The sequence below is a fragment of the Agelaius tricolor genome, unplaced genomic scaffold (assembly GCF_023055355.1).
Source record: "Agelaius tricolor isolate 1412-34295 unplaced genomic scaffold, bAgeTri1.0.p SCAF_42, whole genome shotgun sequence".
Classification (NCBI taxonomy): domain Eukaryota; kingdom Metazoa; phylum Chordata; class Aves; order Passeriformes; family Icteridae; genus Agelaius; species Agelaius tricolor.
The window spans coordinates 2583289-2607042 of record NW_027269302.1 but is presented as its reverse complement, the minus strand read 5'-3'; the positions used below and the strand labels follow the sequence as shown (position 1 = coordinate 2607042).

The 23754-nt window shown below is 53.5% G+C and overlaps 3 protein-coding genes, 1 long non-coding RNA gene and 1 pseudogene across 4 annotated transcripts in view; 2 read left to right on the top strand and 3 right to left on the bottom strand.

The window, feature by feature from the left end:
- LOC139603913 (zinc finger protein 3-like) overlaps positions 1 to 6628 on the bottom strand; it is a 255596-nt gene extending 248968 nt beyond the window's left edge. Inside the window, exon 1 of the mRNA XM_071454923.1 lies at positions 6310 to 6628. The gene's annotated coding sequence lies outside the window, so the exon portion shown is untranslated. The remainder of the gene's footprint in view (positions 1 to 6309) is intronic.
- Positions 1 to 23754, top strand: part of LOC139603897 (zinc finger protein 436-like) — a 450855-nt pseudogene that overhangs the window by 43447 nt on the left and 383654 nt on the right.
- LOC139603880 (zinc finger protein 436-like) overlaps positions 1 to 23754 on the bottom strand; it is a 249248-nt gene that overhangs the window by 63520 nt on the left and 161974 nt on the right. The window lies entirely within an intron of this gene.
- On the bottom strand, positions 4533 to 5916 carry LOC139603908 (zinc finger protein 211-like). Its single transcript, XM_071454919.1, has one exon. It carries the CDS (start codon positions 5829 to 5831, stop codon positions 5007 to 5009), a length of 825 nt encoding a protein of 274 aa, XP_071311020.1. The 5' UTR covers positions 5832 to 5916; the 3' UTR covers positions 4533 to 5006.
- LOC139603920 (uncharacterized) lies at positions 12452 to 18364 on the top strand. The gene is made up of 3 exons (XR_011683849.1): positions 12452 to 12903; positions 14819 to 17876; positions 18074 to 18364. It is a non-coding gene; the product is annotated as an uncharacterized lncRNA (long non-coding RNA).

Below are 23754 nucleotides of genomic sequence, written 5' to 3'. Positions count from 1 at the left end.
TAGAACGTGTCCTGGAGGATCGTGCCGCAGCCGAAGTCGAGGAGCTTCGCCTCGCCCGTGGCCAGGTCGACGAGGACGTTCTCGGCCTTGATGTGGGGGTGCAGGACGCCGCGGCTGCTGCAGTGCCCCATGGCCTCCAGCACCTGGCGGAACAGCCCCCGCGCCACGGGCTCCGTCAGGAACCGCCGCTCATGCAGGAAGTACCAGAGGTGCTGAGAGCGCTGCGGACGCTCCGTGAGCAGCACGAAGCCCTCGGGCACCTCGAAGCAGTCCAGGAGCCGCACGAAGCCAGGCCGCGACACCATCCACAGCAGCGCCAGCTCCAGGGGCACAAGGGCGCCCTTGCGCTGCGGGGGGACCGCGATGCCGTCAGCAGGGCCGAAGCTGCGCCGCGCCTCGGGCAGCTCCTGCCCGGCCCCGCCGCGGCTCGCCATGGCCCGGCCCGGGGCGCTGCGCGGCCCCCGCTCACTCCACGCTCGCTGCCCTCGCAACGTTCCGGCTGCCACCCTGCCGGGCCTCGCCTCAGCCCCACCCGGCACGCCCCGCCGGCTCCTCCCGCTGGCCCCGCTCACTCCCCAGCCGTGCCCACTCCGAGATGTGCTCCCGGGACACTCGCTTGATGGCCGCCTGCGAGCCAAGGCCAGCGGCGGGCTGAGCTCATCGCCCGCCGCCCGCCGCCGCCCTCCGAGCCGGCCCCGTCTCTTCCCGGGGCGCCATCGGTGAGGCGGGGACCGGAGTAAACACTGCCGCAGCCGCCGCTGCCCAGCAGTGGGCCCTGCTGCTAGAGCTGCTCTAGGGGAGGCCTCTCCGCCCATGCGGGTGGCACCGCGCTGCCGCTCTTCTGCCCGGGGCACCCGCCCGCCCGGCGCGCTGCTGCTTGCCGAGCTGCCCCGAGCTGCGGCGGCTCGGGGCCGGCGGCCGAGCTGGCGAGCGGCGGAGCTCGGAGCAGGGCAGCTGCCGGCCACGCTGTCAGCCACGGGGCGGGAGCCGGGCGGCAGCGGGGCGGCCGCGGGCGGAACCGCGGCAGGGGCTTCGTTCGGGTCCGGGGCCTCAGCTGGGGCTGGGCCAGAGCCCGCGCCAGGCGCGGCCAAAAGACCGCACTGCTCCGCCAGCACCAGAGCGAGCGGCTCCTCCAGCGGTGCCACAGCCAGGACGGAGAGAGCCCGGCCGAGGCGGAACCACGGCGGGCCGGGCAGGGGCGGGCACGGGGCGGCCCCGCCGAGGGGCGCCTTGCGGGACGCGGCATCAGCCGGGCTGGGAGAGGCGGAACACGGACGGCACGGCCCAACACGGGACGGGAGTAGGGTGAGTGTGAGAGGGAGAAGGGGATGCGGAGCGAGTGGGAAGTCGAGTGGAAAACCAATCAAGAGAAGCGCTGCTGCTGCTGCTTCTGCTGCTGCTGCTGTTGCTGCTGCTGCTGCTGCGGAGCCGCCGGAAATCGCGGCCGTTCCTCCATTGCCCGGGGAACCCAACGGAGGAGCCGCCGCGCGCCCCAAGGAACGAAAGAGAGAAACAAACAAATCACACCCCAAAGTCATTCCTATTAGAGAAGCAACCAAAGAAAACAACGTAGCAATAACGAAGACTGTTGGCTTCTGGCTTATTTCTTCTTTGCATGAGACCAAGCATTTCATGGGGAACAATTGCCTCTTCTGACAATTTTGCCAGAGTGGACAGGAGCAGAGCATTTACTTTTCAAGTAGAAAAGGGAAATCGTGTCAGTAATGTAATCTCTTTTCATCCTCTGTTGACACAGTTGCAGGCTGCCAAAAGACATGGTCTGCAGTGTGGAACTTGGGGCCAGGTTTCTTTTTCTGCCAGAGGATGAGGAGGGGAAGTATCCCAGAATCATGGAGTCGTGGCATGGTTTGGCTTGGAAGGGATCTGGAAAATCCCATGGCTGCAACCCCCCTGCTGTGGCTGGGGATCCCTTGCACTGGACCGGCTTGTCTAGAGCTCCATGCAGCCTGGCCTTGAACACTGTCAGGGATGGGACATGCCCACCTTCTCTGGGCAACCTGTTCCAGGAGAGTCTTTTTTCTGAATCCCTTACCTAAACCTAATCTCTCTCCATTTGGATCCATGCTCCCTTGTCCTGTCCTTGCCTGCCCTCGTACAAAGTCCCTGTCCAGCTTTCTTGTGTGTTGCCCTCAGGTACTGGAAGGCCACAGCTGGATCAAGGCTGGGTCTCTTTCCCAGGCTGAAGAAGCCGAGCTGTGTCAGCCTTTCCTTGCAGGAGAGGAGCTGCAGCCCCGGCACCATCTGGGTGTCCCTGCTGGGCCCCTGCTGCAGCGTGTTCACGTCCTTGCCGTCCGTGCCGGGGAGCCCGGCAGAGGCGGAGGCAGCGCTGCAGGTGCAGGGTCAGCGGCGGGGAGGAGACCCGGCCCTGGCAGCGGCTCCAGGAGCAGCGATCGGCGCTGGGCCGCCCGCACTGCAGAGAGCCGGGGCCCTTGTGCCTGCCCTTGTGCCCAGGGCGCCTTTCCCCGCCGCCCGCCCGCCCGCCCGCTCGGGGGAAATGCCCCCTGTGCCGCCCCTCGGGGCCGCCCCTCGCCGCTGCCCCGGGCGCTCCCGGCGCCGCCTGGAGGGGCCCAGGCCTCGGCCTCACCCTGCTCAGCCCGAGGCCTGGAAAAGCAGATTCAAACACCCACCCAGAAAGTGCCCCAGGATGCCAAGGTCAATCTTTTGTCACCAGCACGGCTTTGCTATCAGAGTCTGGACGGGAGTAGAAAATCACCAGGGGAAAAGAGCATGAACAAGTTCTGCCTTGGCACTACCTCAAGCTGTGGGGTACCAGTTGTTGGTTTCACTGGCTCTGGATTGAAGGCACTTGAGACAGTAATTCATGTTCAGACTCAAGTGTTTATTATTTCTTATCAGTAAAACAGCCTCATTACTGGTAGTTCAGCAGCTTTTCAGTAGAAGGCACAAAATGGCCCACAATCTCTTGTTCCAAGGTCTTTTAAGACTAAACTATCCAATTAGGAACTGACACCTAGATTATTTTCCCTTTTAACCCAATAACTGATCCCAAAGAGCCTGCAATGTGGAATTTCTGCCCAATTACAAAAAGCCACCCAAACCCATGAAGAAGAAGGAAGAAGCATGAAGAAGAAACCCAGGACAAAACACTGTGCCCTCCATTTTGCTTCCATCCACAACATACTAAAAATCCCAAAACCTCAATTTCTCAGAGTCAGAGTAGACCAAAGCCCAAAAACTGGAGGTGATAAAAATGGACTAAAACCACAACCAAGGAATCTGCATCGCCCTGAAATACCTTTCCCCTTACATCAGCCTGGTGCATATTCATAGAGCCTCATGCATACCCATAAACTACTTTACATATTCCAGGAATGATTTTACATGGCCCCTCCTTGGGTCTGCCTTTTCAGAGCATGTGTGTTTCTTGGCTGTGGTTTTGGCTCCTTCTCTTTATCACCTCCAGGTTTTGGGCCTTGGTGCACTCTGCCTTCAGACGGGGAGTGCTGATAGTTGGCAGATCTGTACAGGTGTCCTCATCCTGGGTGCATTGGATGTTATCCCATCCAAGCAGGCAGTTTAACAGAAGCAGCTATTTCACAAGCTTAATTAACAACAGAAATAAAAACTTATAACAAAGTTACTTTAAAAAACAGTCCCAGCCCATATTTGATCCCAGTCTGTGTGGTCCTGATCCATATGGTCCCAGTCCCTGGGATCCCAGTCCATACAGTCCCAGTCCATATTTGATCCCACTTCAGGCTATCCTGGTCTGGAGGGTTCTGATGCACAGGATCCCCATCCATGTGATCCCAGCCCATATTTGATCCCAGCCCATATTTGATCCCAGTCCGTATTTGATCCCAGTCCGTATTTGATCCCAGCCCATCTTTGATCCCAGTCTGTGGGGTCCTGCACACACTCCCAGGGTCTGGAATTCCAGTTCCCAGCCAGGAAAAAATGTTCCTGCCCTTGAACTTCCTTCCTATCCCCGCAACAAATTGCAATAAAATTATAAACAAAGAAATAATAATTGAACTTTAAAAAATTATAATAAAAATAAAATATAAAAATCTCAAATCTTCTTTACAATACTCCAACAGTGATTCAAACCAAAGCAACAACTATTACTATAATATTACTAATGTATATAAATAAACAAATTATATATCAAGAAATACCTTTTGAAAATTTTAACTCTATGACTAATGTACTTTAGATAAAAATATCTAAAGAAACTACCAAGCAATCTAACACACCTTAGTAAAACAATTCATATTACAAATATACTAAACACAAAAGCAAACACCACTACAATTTCTCAGACATTTCAACCAAACAATTAAACTTTAATAACATCCTTAAGTACTCCAAAACAATTAAAATTATTTTTAAAAGGTTTATTAGGGGTGCGTGGTTTTATTTGGATATTGGTTTTTTAATTGTTAGAGGCTAGATGATTTAAAAAATGGGACTTTTATAAGAATTGAATCAGCTGAGAAGGTGGCACTCTGCAAACAGAAATGACTGAAAATGAACAGGACAGAAATCACTAACTCTGAAAGTTTTATTTGCTATCAAATACAACCCACACACCCAGCCCCACACAATCCCAATCCCATTGCTCCAAATTGGGATCCCACTTCTCCCAGTCCCCTTCTAACCCCATCTCACCCTGGTGGGTGTGGAATGGAGAGTTTAGCATGGGATTGAGGTTTTTTGAGGAGGGAACAAGGAATTTGAGGTAGGATTGAGCCTTTTTGGGTTAAAATTCAGTTATTTTCAGTGGAATTTGAGTGGTTTTGAGGTGACAGATTCATCCCTCTTGGCTTTTGGAGTGGAAACACATGGAGAAGAGAAAAAAATTCAGGCCAAACCAAAGGACAAGCAGGCAGGTGTGTTCCCAACATGGATCACAGGGAATGTGAGTGACCAGGGCTGTGCCCAAAGTGCCTCCTCCAGTGGGGGATGGAGCTGCAGCAGCGCACGAAGCTCTTCCTGCACTCGGGGCACTTGCAGGGCTTCCCTTACCGGTGCCTCCGTTGGTGTTGGGTCAAGTGAGAGCTGCAGGAGAAGCTCTTCCCACACTGGGGACACTCGTAGGGCCTCTCCCCAGTGTGGATGCGCCGGTGGGTGACGAGGGTGGAGTTCTGCTGGAATCCCTTCCCACAATCGGGGCAGCGGAATGGCCTCTCCTCTGTGTGAATCCGATAGTGCCGGAGGAGATGGGAGCTGGTCATAAACCTCTTCCTGCATTTATCACACTCGTAGGGCCTCTCCCCTGTGTGGATGCGCTGGTGCTTGATGAGGTCAGAGTTGCGCTTGAATCCCTTCCCACAGTCGGGGCATTGGAAGGGCCTCTCCTCTGTGTGACTCTGATAGTGCAGGAGAAGATTGGAGCTAGTCTGAAACCTCTTCCCACACTTGGAACACTCATAGGGCCTCTCCCCAGTGTGGGTCCTCTGGTGCCTGATCAGGCTGGAGCTGCAGCTGAAGCTCTGTCCACACTCCCCACACTCGTAGGGCCGTTCCCCAGTGTGGGTCCTCTGGTGCCTGATCAGCTCGGAGTTCCACCTGAAGCTCTTCCCACACTCCACGCACGTGTGGGGCTTCTCCCCATCATGGAGCTGCTCATGGAGCACCAGCTCCGAGCTCTGGCTCCATCTCCGGCCGCCTTCCCGGCCCAGGCTGGCTCTTTCCCCCTCACATCCCCGCCATCTGCGTTTGCAGCCCCTCCTCGTGCGGCATCTCTGGGCCTTTTCCTCCCCGTTGGCTTCCTGCGCCGTGGAGCCGCTCAAAACGGCCTCTGCCACCAGGTTCTGCCGCGGGCATTTGTCCTCCCTGCTCTCCATGCTCAGCTCCTGCTCTGGGCGAGGAAGGACAAGGACAGCATGGGATTTGCCTCCGTGCCACAGGCAAGGGCATCGAGATCCCCCCAGGCCGTCTCTGGGGACGCACTGCCCCCTCTTGGCTCTCCCCATTTCGGGATGCCGGGGCTCTTTGGGCTCCCGGGCTCCCTTCTCCCCTCATTCTCTGCTCTGCGCTGCAGCGGCTCCAAGGAGTCCCCCCTGCCCCTCTCCAGGCTCTTGAGGCTCCCGCCAATGGCGGCGCTCCCCCCTCTCTGGCCTCCCCACTTTGGCCTCCTGGGGGACACAGGGCTCTGCTCCTCCAGGCTGCCTCTGCCCGCAGCCGCCACCGCCACCCCCCGATGTCCCCCCGAGGGGCCTTTTCCGCTCAGCCTTGGACTTCTTCATTCCCAAAACATCCCCCCAAAAACCCAACCCAGGGACCCCCCGGGATATCCGGGCCGGGCTCCCCCTCCCCGCTCACCTGTGCCATGGGGGGGCGATGATCCCACAGGTGGGGGCTGCGAATTCAGGCAGGGATCGAGACTGCGTGGCTCCCGCAGCTCAGCCTTGATCTGCCTTTGTCCCTCCTCTTCCTCCCGCTCCTCCTCTGTCCTATCTCCACCTCCCTGTCCTCCTCCCTCCTAACCCCGCCTCCTTCACTGCTCTTTCTCCTCCCGCTCCTCCTCTTCCATCCCCCTCCTCCTCCTCCTCCCCTGTCTTATCCCCGCCTCCTGCTCCTCTTCCATCCCGCCCCTTCCATTCCTTCTCCTCCTCCTCCCCCTCCATCCCTGCCCTTCCCTCCCTCCTCCTCCTCCCCCAGCAGCAGCCACACCCTCGGTGCCCCGTTCCCGCAGCCCTCGCAGCCCGCGGCAGCAGCGGCCATGGAGCCGGGCCAGGTCGGCATGGGCAGCGCGGGGCTCTCGGCTGCTCCCAGCCGCTGCGGGCGGGGGGAACCCGGCCCGGGCCAAAGGAGAGGCAAACTGGGCAAACTGGGGGCAGATCACAAAGCTAAGGATGCAGCAGAAAATGGAGCTGAAAGAGTTTCTTTAATATTAACTCCAAACGAGGAAAAACTGGAAATTCCAAAGTTTAGGGAAGCCGAGAAAAAAGAATTAAACAAGATAGGAAATGAACAAGATAAATCAGGGAAATAGAAACTTCTACATGGAAGACAATTACTTAATAAAATGTGCTTACTAGGAAAAGATTAGAAGACGTGCATCAGAAACCCCACTGGCGTACTCAAGCTTTGTGTGATCATTTTTTAAGGAATTTTGGGTGCACTGGGATTTTTGGTGTAGCAAAGCAAGTCACTGAAAGATGCTTAATTTGCCAAAGGATAAATAAAAAGGTGATGAGAAAAACAACATTAGGAGGTCATGAGTTAGCTCGTCGACCATTTCAAAATATCCAAGCAGAAGTTTAGATTTGTTAGGTTCTGGATTTATTTGGAAAAAAACCCATTTAATCTAGAAGAAAGAGAATATGCCATATGTTAGACAGGAGATTTTAGGAGAATAAAAATCTTTGAAGTATCAGAAACACCCGAGGAAAAAACCAAGAAAATAAAAAGGGGAAATGAAAGGGAGGGGAACCAGAGGAAAAGTCAGAAAGAGAGTGGGATCCTCTGCAGCTCTTGCCCCCTCCGTTGGCGGCCGAGGCGCCTGTCCCGGGTCCCGGCTCGCTGCCCGCCTCAGCTCCGCCTGCCCCGGTTTCCATCCCAGGTGCGGGCTCACTGCCCAGGGCAGCTCCACCTGCCCCGGCGCTGGCGGTGAATTTGTGTGCCCTGGCCCCACTGCCCGGCCCGCGGCCGCTCTGCCGGCCATGCTGGGCAAGATGGGGTTGCTCTGTCCTGCCGCGTGGGCCGAGGTCACCGCGCCGACCGCACCGAGGGTGGGTCCCAGCCATCCCATCCCCGGCTGCCCTGCCCGTGCCAGCTGCGCTGGGCAGCGCCGCCGCTGCTGCCGGGGTCTCCCACCTGCCTTTTCTCTGCCGGGAGCTGCCGGATCAGCCGCCATAAGCCATGTGGGGGCTGCCCACGCTCCGGCTCAGCCTCCACGGGAAGATCCCCCTCTGGCGATTCCGGCAGCACACCCTGCCCACACTCCCACCGAGCCTCGGCGGGATATCCTCCCCTGACCCCTCCTGCTCTGAGTTACGTCCCCTTGGTAACCACAGCTCCTGCTGTTCAGGGAAAATCCCTCTCTCTACAGGAAGCACCTTATCGAAACACGAGGAGCTCAGTTAAAAGGCAGCCCTCTCCAAATTCTTTCCCAAAACACGGGAGAAAGGCTACAGAAGGTAAAAAAGTGAAAGAGTTAGATGAAGGGATTGCTCTATTGCCGTGAAGAGAGGTTCCGATGGCAGGGATGCGCTGCCCCGCCCCGCGGGAGCCACCGGCGCCCCTGCCGGCCGTGCCCGGAACTGCACCCAAGGGGAAAGCGCCGCAGCCGAAAGGCCGGGACCGGCTCCGGGCTCTGTTTGTTGGCACTGCCGGAGCTGTTTATACACACTACTATTATTATATTATACACACTAGTAAAGAACCGTTATTCCTAATCCCATATCTTTGCCTGAGAGCCCCTTGATTTCACTATCCTAAAAATTAAGAGGGAGGGGGTTTGCATTCTCCATTCCAAGAGGGGCTTTTTCTGCCTTCCCAAGCAGACACCTGTCTTGTAAAGCAAGACAAGCACCCACAGGCACTGAGGGGGGCTGCAGGAGGGGCAGAAGAAGGCCCTGCAGCACTTGGGCACAAAGGCCCAGCAGGGGAATGCAAGAAGGGAGCAGCAAAAGGCCAAGCTGAAGGCAAAGGCCAGGGCAGAGCTCCTACAGCCCCTGAGGGATCAGCCCCAGGGCCCAAGGGGGCCCCAGCACCCAGGGCACGGCTCGGCCACAAGCACCCGGCAGAGGCATTGCCCTCCTCGGCAGGGCACAGCCCACCCAAACAGCCCCTGGCAAGGAATCAGGGCTCCGGCTGCAGGGCACAAGGACACTGCAAGCAGAGACAGCAGCACCCTCAGGACCAGCAAGTCCAGCCCGTGATGGACATGGATTGGCAGGGCTGTCACAGCTCCCATCACACCAGGGACCCTCCACACTGGAGCCCTTGAGAACATTCAGGTGGGTCTGCATTGAGAGGAGGCATTTCCTGATGGACACAGGGGCCTCTCAATCTGTTCTGAATCTTAGACCTAAAGGGGAAAATAGTAAAGGAATATTTTAATTTTTAAGGGAATGAGAGGGAAAGATGAGCAGGTATGATTTGTTCAACCACTATTAGAAGCTCTGGGGGATAGGTTTGAAATAAATTTCTTTTTCTTCTTCCTGTGATTGTAATTAACTAGGAAGGAATTTGAGAGCTGGATTTTAATACTGTAAAAAGGGATACAGAGGCTAGTTCTGTTGTACCTCTGTGTCAAAAGTCTGACAAGGCCTATGCTGAAGTGAACCCAGAAGTGTGGGCAGCCCCAGGGAAATACAGAAAATTAGATATGGAGCCTCTACAAATTAAAGCAACCAGGACAAGCACTACCCTGTTCCAAGAGAGGGAAGGAAGGGCTCACAGCCTGGTATTGAGTCCCTGTTAAAGGCAGGGCTTTTGGAGCCAAGGGTGTCTCCCTACAACACTCCTATCTTGCCAGTCAACAAACTGGATGGATGGACACAAGGAGGAAACACAGAATTTTCAAGTGTTAAAATTAAGATTAACTGAGGCGAGTGGCCTGGGCCTTCCAGACAGGGAAAAAGAATTTGAATTATAGGTGGACGTTAAACAGGGTCTTGCCAAAGGAATTCTTGTGCTAAAATGTTTAACCCAGTGGCCAGAGAGCAGCCTCATTGTCTGCAGAATTGTGCAGCCACAGCTTCCATGGGAGCAGAGGCTGAAAACTGATGACAACAGGAGGATCTCCTAGAGTTCAAGTCTGGCATCAAGTTAAAGCTTTGACAACCAAAAGAGCCTCTAAATGGATGAGCAGGGCTCGGTGATTACAGTATGAAACTTGTTCAGTGGCACAGGAGGATTCAGAACTGAGGACAGGGCAAGGGTTTAACCCAGCCTCCTGTTTGAACAGCCTGGAGAGGGGCTGGCAAGGAACCCAGGACTGCACTCAAGGGACAGAGCTCCCGAGCCAGGCTGGGAGAGATTGATGGGACATTCCCTGGCCTGAGGGAGACAATGTGTTTGTGGATGGCTCTGCAAGGGCAGCAGAAGGGAAAAGAGCTACAAGACAGGCTGTTATTAAGGAAGGGGAATCAGACAAAGCGCAGGTCACCGGCCCATGCTCAGCTCAACCCGCGGAGCTGTGGGTGCTTGTAAGAGCCTGGCACTGAAATGCCCTGAGCAGGAAGGCTTCAAAATCTTCTGCTGACACCATGGCACCTAACAGGGGGGCAAAAGCAATTCTGACTGCTTCAGCAAGCACTGGATCACTTATTAACCTATTGCTAAAACAAATAATTCAAAGATAATGGATTGTGGAAGCAATAGATTCAGATGGGGAACTCATTTTACAGGAAAGACCCTTCAGGGGGTTATGGCAGCTTTAGGAATACAATGGGACCTCCATAACCCCTGGCAAGCCCAGAGCTCGGGTTGGGTAGAAAGAATGAATGGGGAAATAAAGAAACACCTTTGGAAGCTGGAGATAGAAACCAAGATGCCATGGGTACAGCTTTTGCCATTGGCTTTGGCAAGAAAAAGAGCCAGACCCAAGGCAGATATTCAATTATCTCCCTTGGAATTCATGTCTGGAATTCCTTACCTGGGCAATTCTCCACCTAGTGCAGGGTGGAAATAAGGGATGTAAATTTAAGGCAGGCTGTAGCCAGGATCCTGTCTCCTGTGGAATCTCTCCCCCAGGAAGCTGGGCTGGCACAGAGCCTGCCCTGGGACTTTGCTGTTGCCAACACCCAGCCAGGCCATCGGCTCCTGCCTAAGGAGCGCAAAGCAGCACCACTGGTGGCCAAGGGGCCCACGCCAAGTGTCCCTGAGGCCAGAAACAGCCGCCAGCACAGCTGAGCACGGGGGGACCCCTCAGCCTGGCCTCAGGGGCTCTGAAGCCCCGGAGATTTGCACTTCCCGCCCGCAGCAGGACCATGGGAGCCGCCCCTGAGCCTGCCCTGAAGGCAACGCAGCAGCAGCCAGGGCTCCACAGCGGGCCAAGCCCCTGGGCCTGCCCACAGATCCTCTGCTCAAACCCTCGGGAATCCTGGCCACCCTCCCCTGGCACCTCCAGCCACTGCGGCCAAGCCTCGCTGCCGCTGCTGCAGCTCCAGCGCTGGCTGGGCCTGCACTGCCACAGCTGCTGGGGAGCACCGCGGCACAATTCCACCCTGGGGCTCACTCACACCCACACTCTGGGCTGCCTGCGACTGCATTGCTGCAAAATGTACCCATCCTGGTTCTTTTAAATCTTATTTCTCTGCTCAGAAAGGTTTCTCTACTCAAAGGTTTGCCTTTGGGAAAGAAATTTTAAAGGTTTTATTTAAGGGGTTCCCAGTCTGTTCGGATGTTAAACTCAGCAGAGGGGAAGAAATCCGAGTCTAATAGGAAACCAAACACTAAAAACTTACATGACTTGGAAGCAATGAACATTAAAGCAGTGGATTTAGATTGGTTCAGACTACGTAAAGTTTAGGAAAAATCGGGTAAAACTGACATGTCATGGAATGATTTTTTCTGCACAGCCGGGCTATGTGTGGATGAAAGTATTTCTGTTGCACATCCTGGCCAGAACCAAGTAATGCCTTGACTCTCTCACACGAAAGAGATTCTTGGAGAGTTTTTGTTTTCCCTACAGTTTCAGTGATAAGATTACAACATGAGAAACATTTTTTATAATAATCCTACTTTATATTGTCAGGTAGGTTTGGGACAGAAGGGTGAGAATCAATTTTTGGTCTGGGTTTTTCCATGTTCGCCTTTATGTTGCATTTTGCAAAATTGAAGAGCTTTAACCGTGATACTTTTAACTCTTAAATAGTTAATACTTTTTTAAAAAAAAGCAGGGTGAAGCTGCAAAGGGAAACAGCAAATGGAGAATGTTGGGAAAACTTTACTATAAATAAATGGGGGGGAATTGAGATGAGGGACTACATTTTGTTCATCATGAAAAAGAGACCAGTGTGTTACAAGAGTTGTCTGCTGACTATTTCTGTACTACTTCATGAGATAGGAGCTACAAGGATACCAGGGAAGGGGTTGCAGGAGCCCACACATAGTCCCACCCAGCAAATGGTACAAACAGATAACTCACAGAAATAACGACCAGGGAAAGGCTGGGGAAAGGGCAGGGGCAGATTAACACCCAGCAGGGAAACCTTTCCCGCTGACAAATGGTACAAGCAGATAACTCACAGAGATAACGACCAGGGAAAAGCTGGGGAAGGGGCAGGGGCAGATAAACAGTCTGCAAGGCAGGATATTTGCTTGCTTAAGCTTGATAGGGCACAGTCTGCAAGGCAGGATATTTGCTTGCTTAAGCTTGATAGGGCACATATTGCATTAATCATAAGATTTTGGTAATTTTCCACGGAGAAGTCACCAAATAAGGACATAGGGTGAAGAAGACGCGGCTGAGGAAGACTCCGCAGCCTTTATCACTGACCACCAGGAGACAGAAGGATGACCCCCTAGCAACAACCAGTGCAGGCGCAGAGAACTCCGAGATAACATGGACTCCTGAAGGATGGAGAGGATAAAAGGACTGAATCAGAAACTAGTTGGTGCGGCAGTAGGTGGAGCGGAGACTCCCCTGTCGCCCAGCGCTGAGCCTTTGCTTACGTAGTATAACTGCTTCAATAATTAATAAATTCTTTGATTGGAAATTACTCATTTTGAGTCAATTTTATAACAATTTGGTGCCGTGACTCGGATGAGAGTTTGGATCGGGTAGGATCTACCCAGAGTGGGGGGTGCCTCATCCAGTGCTTTCTGGGTGGCCCCTCTGGGAGAACCTCCGCCACTCTCACCGACGACCCTAAAATATATACTAGTAAGCAAACGGGACAAATTATACCGGTGAACCCCTTAATAATCTGTGCACGGAGTCCGGACGAAGACGCAGGACGCGTAAGTATAAAAGGGAATCCGTTCGGGCGGGGTTGGGATCCCGGAGTGTGGCGGTGGACAAGTGTGAATGAGAGGAGGGCCGGCAGCCGGACTCTCCAAGTGAGTGCGGACCCTTGAGTAGTGCGGTTCCCATAGACCCGCGAGGGCTCGGGCCACGAAAAAGGGGAAGTGAAAGGAATTTGAGAGTGAAAGAAGGCACTCCGGACGAATGGGGCAGGGGAAAAGCAAGACCCCAACCCAAGTCAAACTCCCCCCCCATTCCAAGGGACAGTCCCCTAGGATTTATGCTTAGTAATTGGAAGCATTATCCGGGGACCGAGACTAAGGATAGGGCCAGAATGATACATTATTGCATGGAAGTATGGGGTGGGAAAGAGATTTCCAAAAAAGTTTTTTGGCCCGTGTTTGGATCATCTGAAGACTGGGTTCGACAGGACTTGAACCTATGGGTAAATTCTAAAGAGCCCTTCTCGTAAGAGGAGAGTGATTATGCCAAAATATGGGTAGCAAGACCCGAAGTGTATGTTTTCCAATTAAGAGAAGGGAAAGGGGATCCGGACAAAAAGGGGAAGAGGGACAATCATTTGGGCGACTTAATTATAGCACCGCCCCCATATGTCCCACCGCCAGCACCCAATGCCCCACCACCTCCACAACCACCTGCACCAAACAATGATGAAGAGGGTAACCAAGGGGAGGTTAACCAAACCGGTTACCAAGGCCCGATTACAAGGAGCCGCAGTAGGGTTGAGACGGGGTTATTCCCTCTACGGGAGATGCCCATGGGTGGACCACAGGCGGGTATAGGATTTATTACTGTCCCCTTGAGTTCGGCAGATGTACGAGATTTTAAGAAGGACATGGGACATTTATTTGAGGACCCTTTTGGGGTAGCCGAGAGGGTCGACCAGTTCTTAGGACCAAACATCTATACCTGGGAAGAAATGCAGTCCATTTTGGGCATTCTGTTCTCTACTGAAGAACGGAATATGATAAGAAGGGAAGGAATGCGTATTTGGGACACGCAGCATGTCCAAGGCCCGGCTGCGGACACTAAATGGCCCCTACAGAACCCCCATTGGGACCACCAAAATGCGGCACATAGATTACTGACTAAGATACATCAAAAAAAAAAAAACCACATTGGGGATCACAGGGACTGGTAGATTATTTTGCTGCAAAGTATGTGAGTGTGGGAATCTGGGACATTGCCAAACAAGTAACCAGAGGATGCCTAATTTGCTTACAAGTAAATAGAAAAAATTTGAGAAAATTACCGGAGGGAGGCCGACCACTAGCGAAAAGGCCTTTCTCCCACATTCAGATAGATTTCACTGAGCTCCCCAAAGTAGGGAGAACCAAATATTTATTGGTCTTGGTGGACCACCTAACACATTTTGTGGAAGCCTTCCCAACCGTAAGAGAAACAGCCAAAGTAGTTACGAAAATATTGATGGAAGAGATAATCCCGAGATACGGGGTCCCAGAAGTCATTGACTCAGATAGAGGGCCGCATTTTATTTCCCAAGTTACCCAAAACTTAGCAACAGCTCTGGGCATACGGTGGGAACAACATGCCCCCTGGCATCCCCAGAGCTCTGGACGAGTTGAACGAATGAATGGGGAAATAAAAAAGCAATTGACCAAACTGGTAGCAGAAACCAATTTGACCTGGGTTAAATGTATTCCTCTAGCGTTGCTAAATATAAGAACAAGACCTAGAGCTGATTTAGGGGTATCACCCTTTGAAATGATGTATGGGATGCCGTATAACCTAGAAAATCCTAACGAACATCCTGTCATTAATGACACATGTACGCAAAAATATTTGGTGAAATTGACAAAGTACAGAAAGGCATTATGGGAAAAAGGTATGTTAGCACAACGGCCTCCTTTAGATTTTATCTTACACCAGGTACAGCCAGGAGATTGGGTGCTCGTGAAAAGCTGGAAAGAAAACCCCTTGACTCCAAGGTGGGAAGGACCGTTCCAAGTACTCCTCACCACAGAAGCAGCCATACGAACCGCTGAAAAAGGATGGACTCATGCTAGTCGCATAAAAGGACCGGTAAAACCCCCTCACAGCTGGGAGGTTTGCAGTCTCCCGGGAGAAACCAAATTAAAGCTGAAACGAACTGATAAATGATTTGGATAATAATCTGGGTTGGAGATAACCATTATCTCCAAACCCAGCTAATAGGGAATCGGGAGGCTCTTGGATATTGCAAACTCTTAGAGGACGAGTTGAGAAAGCCCTACTTTAAGTCCCCGTGATTAGAACATAAAGGGCACCCATGGAAGGGGGAAAAAGCACAGAACAAAGATATAAGGTTAAAGTGTAACTGGTTAGATTGTGACTGTCACCCCCTTGTATGCTTTTCCTGTAAATTGTGTCACGAACCTTGGTGGTCTCATTGTCGGAGTGGTAGAACACCTAGGGGAATTTGCACGCCGTGCTATGAGAAAGAGAGGAGACTAACTTCTATCATTCTTAGTAGCAGAGTTGCTACGGGGGAGGTAAAGCTTGGATCTGACGAGTGGTGGGAAACCTTTTCCAAAGGGGTAAATCCTGATCGGTTCTGCTACCACCCTAACGAACCGATCCCCTTTCTCCTGGACATCCTGGAAGTGGTGTGTCGGAAGAAAGCCCCCAATTTGCGGCGTGACCTCTCATTAATAAAAGCTGATAACTGGGCCACCAGTGCTAAAAAGTGGAAACGGGAGGTTTATCCGGCTCCTGAAGAATACCTCTGCTGCCGAGAAGATGGCAAACCCCGAGGCTCGCAGCAACCGAGTCGTCGGGCGAGGCAGAGAGGTAATAACCAGTGCAGTCTGTCGGAAGCCCCGACCCCCATATGGGATGTCCAGGAAATGTTGGCCGTCCTGCCCCAGGATTGGTAACCCACCACTGGGGAAACCAAAGGTAAAATTCAACCTGAGCTCCGACAATGACAGCCCCAAATTACAAGCCTTAATTCTTTTCTGGTGCATCGTAACAAGTTCAGGGGCAGAAGGGTATTCACATCAACCCTTCAAATGGTCACTGATTAGATGGGAAGACCAGTATGTTATCCAGACCAAAATCACGTCTGGCGCACCCAGCTTTTTATGTACTTTGTGTGATTTAATACCTGTAAATCCATGTTTAAATCAGTTTGGATATTATTTTTGTCCAAGCTCAAACCCGGGAAAAGGGTATTGTAACTATCCAGGACACTTTTACTGTGCTTATTGGGACTGTGTATCAGTAAGCTCCTTTGGGGGGAACGAGGACGGGTTTATCAGAACTGGATGGGGTCCATACGGGTGTACACAGCCCACTTCCACATATACCCAGAAAGAAGGAGGGTTAGATGGAACATGCAATATGATTTACATTAATGTGACAAAACCACATGACCAAGTCTGGTTATTAGGGAAAATGTGGGGAGCCCGATTATGGGAACCAGGGACAGACAGAGGGGGGCACTTTATAATCCAAAAGACAACCGTGCCACACGACCCCGAACCAATTGGACCAAACCAGGCGATAGCTGGAGAACTAACGCTAGGAGAAAATAATGGAAATGAATCAGAAACAGCCCCAACCACTAGTTTTCCAGAAATGTATAAGCAAAACTTTACTGATTCGACCCGAGGACCTGAAAACCCGGGAGAAGGGGACTTGTGGAAAATATTACAGGCCACTTTCCTAGTCCTGAATGAGACCCATCCAAATCTAACTGAGGAATGTTGGCTGTGTTACACCGTAAACCCCCCGTTCTATGAAGCCATAGGGGTAACAGCAAAAAGCAGACGAGTAAATGGGACCAACCCAGCTAGGTGCCTATGGAAAAAAGAAGGAGAAGAATCGAGAGGGATAACCTTGGCAAGGGTAACGGGGAGAGGAAGATGTATAGGACGAGTACCAGTGGAAAAACGACATCTATGTCAGGTTATGGGGAATTTGAGTGACCCTAAGAAACCTGCCAGCTGGATACTGCCAGCAGCAAATACTAAATGGGTCTGTAACACTCTCGGAGTCACCCCATGTATAAATATAGACCGATTTAATGAATCCAGTGACTTTTGTATTCAAGTATTGATAGTACCCAGAGTCCTTTACCACCCCGTAGAGTACGTTTATGAACAATATCAAAATATAGGACCCCACATAGTGAAACGGGAAATATTCACAACCTTCACTGTAGCAATGTTACTAGGAATAGCTGCAGCTGGGACAGGAACAGGAATAGCCTCACTCATACAGCAACACCGAGGATTCCAAGAACTAAGAGCCTCTGTAGATGAAGACCTCAGGAGGATCGAAACCTCCATCAAAGACCTCACAGAATCATTAGATTCCCTAGCAGAGGTAGCCTTACAAAATCGAAGGGGGTTAAATCTATTATTCCTGCAACAAGGAGGACTATGTGCTGCTTTAAGAGAAGAATGCTGCACATATGTAAACAAGAGCGGAATTATACGGGACTCAATGGCAAAACTAAGGGAGGGGCTAGAAAGAAGACAAAGAGAAAGGGAAAAACACCAAAGCTGCTATGAATCTTGGTTTAACTATTCTCCTTGGCTTACAACTTTATTATCAACGATAGCGGGTCCACTACTTCTCTTACTATTGGGACTCACGTTTGGCCCTTGTATTTTTAATAAATTGATTAGCATTGTAAAAGGCAGATTAGAATCTGCTCACCTTATGCTCACACGAGCAAAATACGAAACCTTGAAGATGGATGATCCAGAAGAATCTCTGGAGCTCAGCAAAAGGGAATTAGAGCGTTTTGACGAACAAAATTGAGTATCAAAACAAAGGGGGGATTGAGATGAGGGACTACATTTTGTTCGTCACGAAAAAGAGACCAGTGTGTTACAAGAGTTGTCTGCTGACTATTTCTGTACTACTTCATGAGATATGAGCTACAAGGATACCAGGGAAGGGGTTGCAGGAGCCCACACATAGTCCCACCCAGCAAATGGTACAAGCAGATAACTCACAGAGATAACGACCAGGGAAAAGCTGGGGAAGGGGCAGGGGCAGATAAACAGTCTGCAAGGCAGGATATTTGCTTGCTTAAGCTTGATAGGGCACAGTCTGCAAGGCAGGACATTTGCTTGCTTAAGCTTGATAGGGCACATATTGCATTAATCATAAGATTTTGGTAATTTTCCACAGAGAAGTCACCAAATAAGGACATAGGGTGAAGAAGACGCGGCTGAGGAAGACTCTGCAGCCTTTATCACCAACCACCAGGAGACAGAAGGATGACCCCCTAGCAACAACCAGCGCAGGCGCAGAGAACTCCGAGATAACATGGACTCCTGAAGGATAGAGAGGATAAAAGGACTGAATCAGAAACTAGTTGGTGTGGCAGTAGTGGAGCTGAGACTCCCCTGTCGCCCAGCACTGAGCCTTTGCTTACGTAGTATAACTGCTTCAATAATTAATAAATTCTTTGATTGGAAATTACTCGTTTTGAGTCAATTTTATAACAATGGGGTGTCCAGGGGGTCCCTGTGCCCAGGAAAGGGGGTGCACGGGCCCCGGTGTTGAGGAAGGTGGTGGGTGGGGGCTGTGGAAGGCAGGAGTGGGGGTCCAGGGGGTGCTGGGGTCAAGGAAAAGCGGGGGCTGGGGTGTCTGAGAGGGGGAGGGCCGGGAAAGGGGGTGCGGGGGGGCATTGGTGCTGCATGAGGGGGTGCAGGAAGGTCCCCGTGCTGGATAAGGGGGTGCAGGGGGAGGTCCCTGTGCCTGAGAACGGAGGGTTTGGGAGGGTTCCAGTCTCAGATATGGGGGTGCACGGCGGTCCTGGTGCAGTGGAATGGGGGTTCAGGGGGTCCTGGTGCTGTATAAGGGGATGCAGTGGGGTCCCAGTGCCCAGGAATGGGGGTTCAGGGGTGCCGGTGCCAGATAATGGCCTGGCTGGGATCTGGTGCTGGGAAAGGGGGTGCAGGGGGTCCCAGGGCCAGATAACGGGATGCACTGGGGTCCCGGTGCCCAGGAATGGGGTTCCGGGGGGTTCCATTCCCGAGTTCCGGGGTTCAAGGGGTCCTGGTGCCTGAAAATTGAGGTTCAGGGGGTCCCGGTGCCGGATAAGGGGATGTAGTGGATCCCGGTGCCCAGAAATTGGGGTTCAGGGCGGTTTCCCTGCCTGGGAATGGGGGCTCAGGGGGTTCCAGGCTGCAGATAAGGGGGTGCAGGGGTTATCGGGGCTGAGGAAGGGGGTACAGGGGGGGTCCCAGTGCCCCAAAATGAACGTTCAAGGGGGGTCTCTTGACCCCCTGGAACCCCAGGGGACCCTCCGGGATCCCCTGGAACCCCTTCCAGGAAGCGCCGGCAATGAAGAACTGGGGGGACGCCGAAATTTGGGAGATCTGGGGGTCCAAAAGCCGAGGAAAAGGGCGGGTCTGGGGTCTGGGAAGGACGAGGTGGCCGGGAATGGGCGTGCAGGGCGTCCCAGAGCACTGACGGGGGTGCGGAGGGATCCTAGGCCCGGATTAGGGGGAGCAGGGGGGTCCCAGTGCCCAAAAATTGGGGTTCAGGGGGTTCCCGTGCCAGGGAATGCGGGTTCGGGGGGAGTTTCCTTCCAGGAATTTGGGATTCAAGGGGGTCCCGGTGGCCGGGAATTGCGGTTCCGGGGGCGTCGGTGACCAGAAATGGGGATTCAGGGGGGTCCTGGGGCCACATGAGGGGGTACAGGGCGGTGCCAATGCTGGGCAAGGGGGTACAGGGGGGTCCCTGTGCCCAGAAATGGGCGCTCAAGGGGGTCTGCGTGCTCAGGAATGGGGGTTCAGGGGGGTCCCAGTGCTGAAAAAGGGTGCTGAGGGGGTCACAGGACCGAAAATGGGGGTTCAGGGGAGTCCCGGTACCCGGGAATGGAGGTTTAGGGAGTTCCCGGGGCCCAGGAATTGTGGTTCAGGGGGGTCCCGGTGAACAGAAATGGGGGTTCAGGGGATCTCGGTGCCAGATGAGGGGGTACAGGGGGGTCCCGGTGCTGGGGAAGTGGAGTGAGGGGGGGTGACATGACCCAAAATGGGGGTTCAGGAGGGTTCCCCTGCCCGGGAATGGAAGATCAAGGGGGTCCCGGTGCCCGGGAATTGCGGTTCAGGGGGGTCCCGGTTTCGGGGGGTCCCACTCACCTTTGGTCGCGGCCCCCGGGTCCCCCAGGAGCCCCAGGAGCCCCCGGAGCACCCCCAGCCCCAGCGCTGGGGCCATCGCAGCCGTCCCCGATCGCGGCTGCAGAGACGCGAAAGCGAAAGTGCCCGAGGGAGCGCGGGGGGAGGGGGAAAGGGCGAATTCCAGGGAATTCACCTGGATCCCCTCCTGGCACCCCTCTGGATCCCTCGGGGATCCGTCTGGGACCCTCCAGGGCCGCGCCCTGCGGGACCCCCGGGCCGGGCTCTGCTGAACTCCCGGCCCTGCGCTCAAACTCTGCCCGGACCCCGCTGGGCTCGGCCCAAAGCCGGGCAAGCAGCGGGAGCAGCGGAGCCAATTTTTGCTGCGGGTGCGGGTCCCACCCCCGGCGGAGCAGGGCTGGGTGCTGGGACCCGATCCCTGATTCCCAATCTCCTTCTCTCTCTCTCTCTCTCTCTGCTGTTCTCTCCCTTTCCTTTGGGGGATCATAAATCCCAGAGCGGCCGCAGAGCCCCGTGCCCAGGCCGGGTTTCCCAGCAAAGGGAGGCTGGGGCTGAGGTGCCCCGGGCTGGCCGGGAATGGGGGCCCGGGGGTCCCTGGGCTCACGGAAATGGGGGATCCAGGGGCTGGGAGAGGAGGATACCCGGGAAAGGGGGTGCAGGGGGGTGTTGGTGCAGGATAAGGGGGTGCAGGGAGGGGTCCCAGTGCCCGGGAATGGGGTTGGGAGTGGGGGGTGGGCAGCAGCTGCTGGAGAGAGACTGGGACAGACTGGAATGGACTGGGACAGACTGGGAAAAGAACCCACTGGGAGCAGAACTGAGGCAGCAGAGATCATACTGGGATCTACTGGGACCACACTGAGGGCTACTGGGAACATGCAGGGGACAATTGAGATTGGACTGGGAGGGACTGGGAATGGTTTGGATCATCCTGGGACTGACTGGAATCATACTGGGAGTGATCAGATCTGTAGTAGGGGTGAAGAAGAGAAACTGGAATAATGCAGGGAGCAACTGGGATCATACTGGGAGCAGCTGCCCCATGCTGGGGTCATACTGGGATCATACTGGGACTGATGGGGTGACACTTGGAGTGACTGGCATAGTACTGGGAGTGTCTGGGAGTAACTGGGATCAAACTGGAGGTGACTGGACTTATACTGGCAGCAACTGGGACCACAGCGGGGGCAAATGGCATCGGGTAAGGTGTGACCGGGCTCATCCTGGAAGTGCCTGGGGCCACACTGGGCTCTTACTGAGAGGGACTGAGAGTGAAAGGAACCATACAGGGCATGACTGGGAGCCGCTGGGACCGTGTCGGGGGCAACTGGGATCCTACCGGGAGTGATTTGGACCATACTGGGAGTGACCGGGAGCCACCGGTGAGGCGGCGGCGGAGCTGGGAGGCGGCCGCAGCGCAGGTGGGAGCCGCGCTGGGTTGTGCGGGGGCTCGGGGCTCGCTGCGGGCCTCGGGGGCGGCAGGGGGCTCAGGCGGGTTCCTTGTGCCGTGTCCGGCCCGTGGTGCCGCTGCCGTGAGGGCGCTGCGGGAGCGGCTGCCCGCGGTCTCCTTGCGGCCGCTGCCTCGGCAGGAGCCGCTGCCGGAGCAGCGCTGGCTCGGCCCGGTTCCTGTGGCTGGCACAGGGGCGGCTGCCCCGTGCCCGGGGCTGTGCGGGGAAATTCACGTGGCCGGAGGTTTCCGTGCCCCGAGGAGACAGAGGAGTCCTGTACAAGTGACTTTATTGCTGAGCAGAGGGAGAGGCCGTGGCGCATTTGCCGTGCGCTCGCTGCCATTGTTGTAGTTCGCAGCCTCCTTTTTATCCTCATTTTCCCGGCTCATCTCCCTCTCCCTTTGCCCACTGGCTGAGGTACTTGGAAGGTTCAGACCTCCCGATCTGCCAACTGCACGTCCTCGTTAATGTGCACCCCCACTTTTGTAGAACAGCCGATATTCACGGCTCTGTTAAGTCTTTTTTGTTCTCGACGTTCAGGAATTAGCGGGACTTTCTGCGAGCAGCAGTCCATGTTAATTAATAACATTTATTGAAGCTGGTGGTTTCGCCCCTTACTTCCTTATCTACAAGTCCCTGGCCCCTCGCTCAGCTGCTGAATGAGCTGCACTCTCAAGGTGCGGAGCATGGTAAAAAGGTGAGAGGTGCTGTAGCACATCAGAGCAGAAGCAGCATTCGTTTAACCCATGGTCTGCCAGGGAACCACAAAACCGTGACTCATTCCCATCCTTTCCACGTTTGGACTGGTACATGAGCTGCTTTTTTGTTTCCTTTGTTATCTGTTTCACCACTTTGGCTTTGTCATCTATTTGCCAAGACCAGTTTGAGTCATTTGATTTTCCACAAACTCCTCTTTTCTCTGCTAACAGATGATCTGATCCCATCCCATGGTGAAATGTTGTGTTCCTCATTTCAGTGGATTGCTCAGCAGGAAGGTCAGGAGCTGGAGCTGTCTGGTTGGTTATTCCGAGGGCAGCTTGTAATCTAATGGTGCCATTGAAATGAGAAATGGGTTCTGTGGCTCCTGATATGAATTGGTTTGGGTTCCCAGGGGCTGGTCCATGGTGTTGTAGGATTTGTTCTGCTGGCCGTTCATCTTCTCCCCATTTTTGGCCGCTCTCTCCAGCCAGGGCTGCATCAATTGACCATTTGTCTCTAATTAAATCGTCAAATACTTGGATTCCCAACTGATTTCCCGGAACTTGTGGGAGCAAGAACATCTCAGTGCCCTAATCCACCCTATATAACATAGACAGTGACAGCACACGTTGGAGTGGGCAGAGGGATGATTCCCCCCCATTTATTTATAGTGAAGTTTTCCCAACATTCTCCATTTGCTGTTTCCCTGTGCAGCTTCACCCGTTTCTCTTGCAGGGTCAGATATCCTCACCCCGGGCTCTGCCTTGAGCTGTGCAAATTCCATCAGTGCAAGCAGGCAGAGCTCGGGGTGAGGGGCAGGGGGAATCAGCCCAATTCCTGCCCCAGGCAAGAGACCCAGGTACATTGGCCAGGCTTTGCCCCAGCAGGGTTCATTTGCATTCCTAAAGCTCCTCTCCTGGCTGACTAGAACCAAAGCTTCTCTTCCAGGGCTGCCATCTGGTGAGTCACATGTGGCCCCCGGAATCTGCTTTTTTAAAAAAAAGTATTAACTATTGTTGCCTTCTTGTGAAGGCCGCGATGACCCGGTTTCAGGGGTCCAGCACTTCGATCTCCTTTTGTGGGATCCCTTGTGGCCAATAACGGACGCTGACACCAATGTGGTGGACGGTTAAAGGCGTTTATTGAGAGGTCTTAAGGGTATTTATGGAATAAGGGGTCTCTCTACGTCAGACAGGGGTTTGGCTATACTTTCTAGGGTTAGTATGGAGTGGAAAGTTACTGGCATGCATAGGTTAGGGGGGCTACACGTCTGGCTACATTCCAAGGGTGATCCTTATCTATGGGGAGGGGGGTAGAAGGATTCCTGTAACTTTCCATTACAGCCCGAAATCTTCGGAGCGCCTGTCCCTGGCCTACCACAAACTATTTAAGAGTTAAAAGTATCACGGTTAAAGCTCTTCAATTTTGCAAAATGCAACATAAAGGCGAACATGGAAAAACCCAGACCAAAAATTGATTCTCACCCTTCTGTCCCAAACCTACCTGACAATACAAAGTAGGATTATTATAAAAAATGTTTCTCATGTTGTAATCTTATCACTGAAACTGTAGGGAAAAC

What these genes read in the sequence shown, in the direction of transcription:
- LOC139603908 (XM_071454919.1), bottom strand. Translation starts at nt 5,831, where the DNA reads ATGGAGAGCAGGGAGGACAAATGCCCGCGGCAGAACCTGGTGGCAGAG.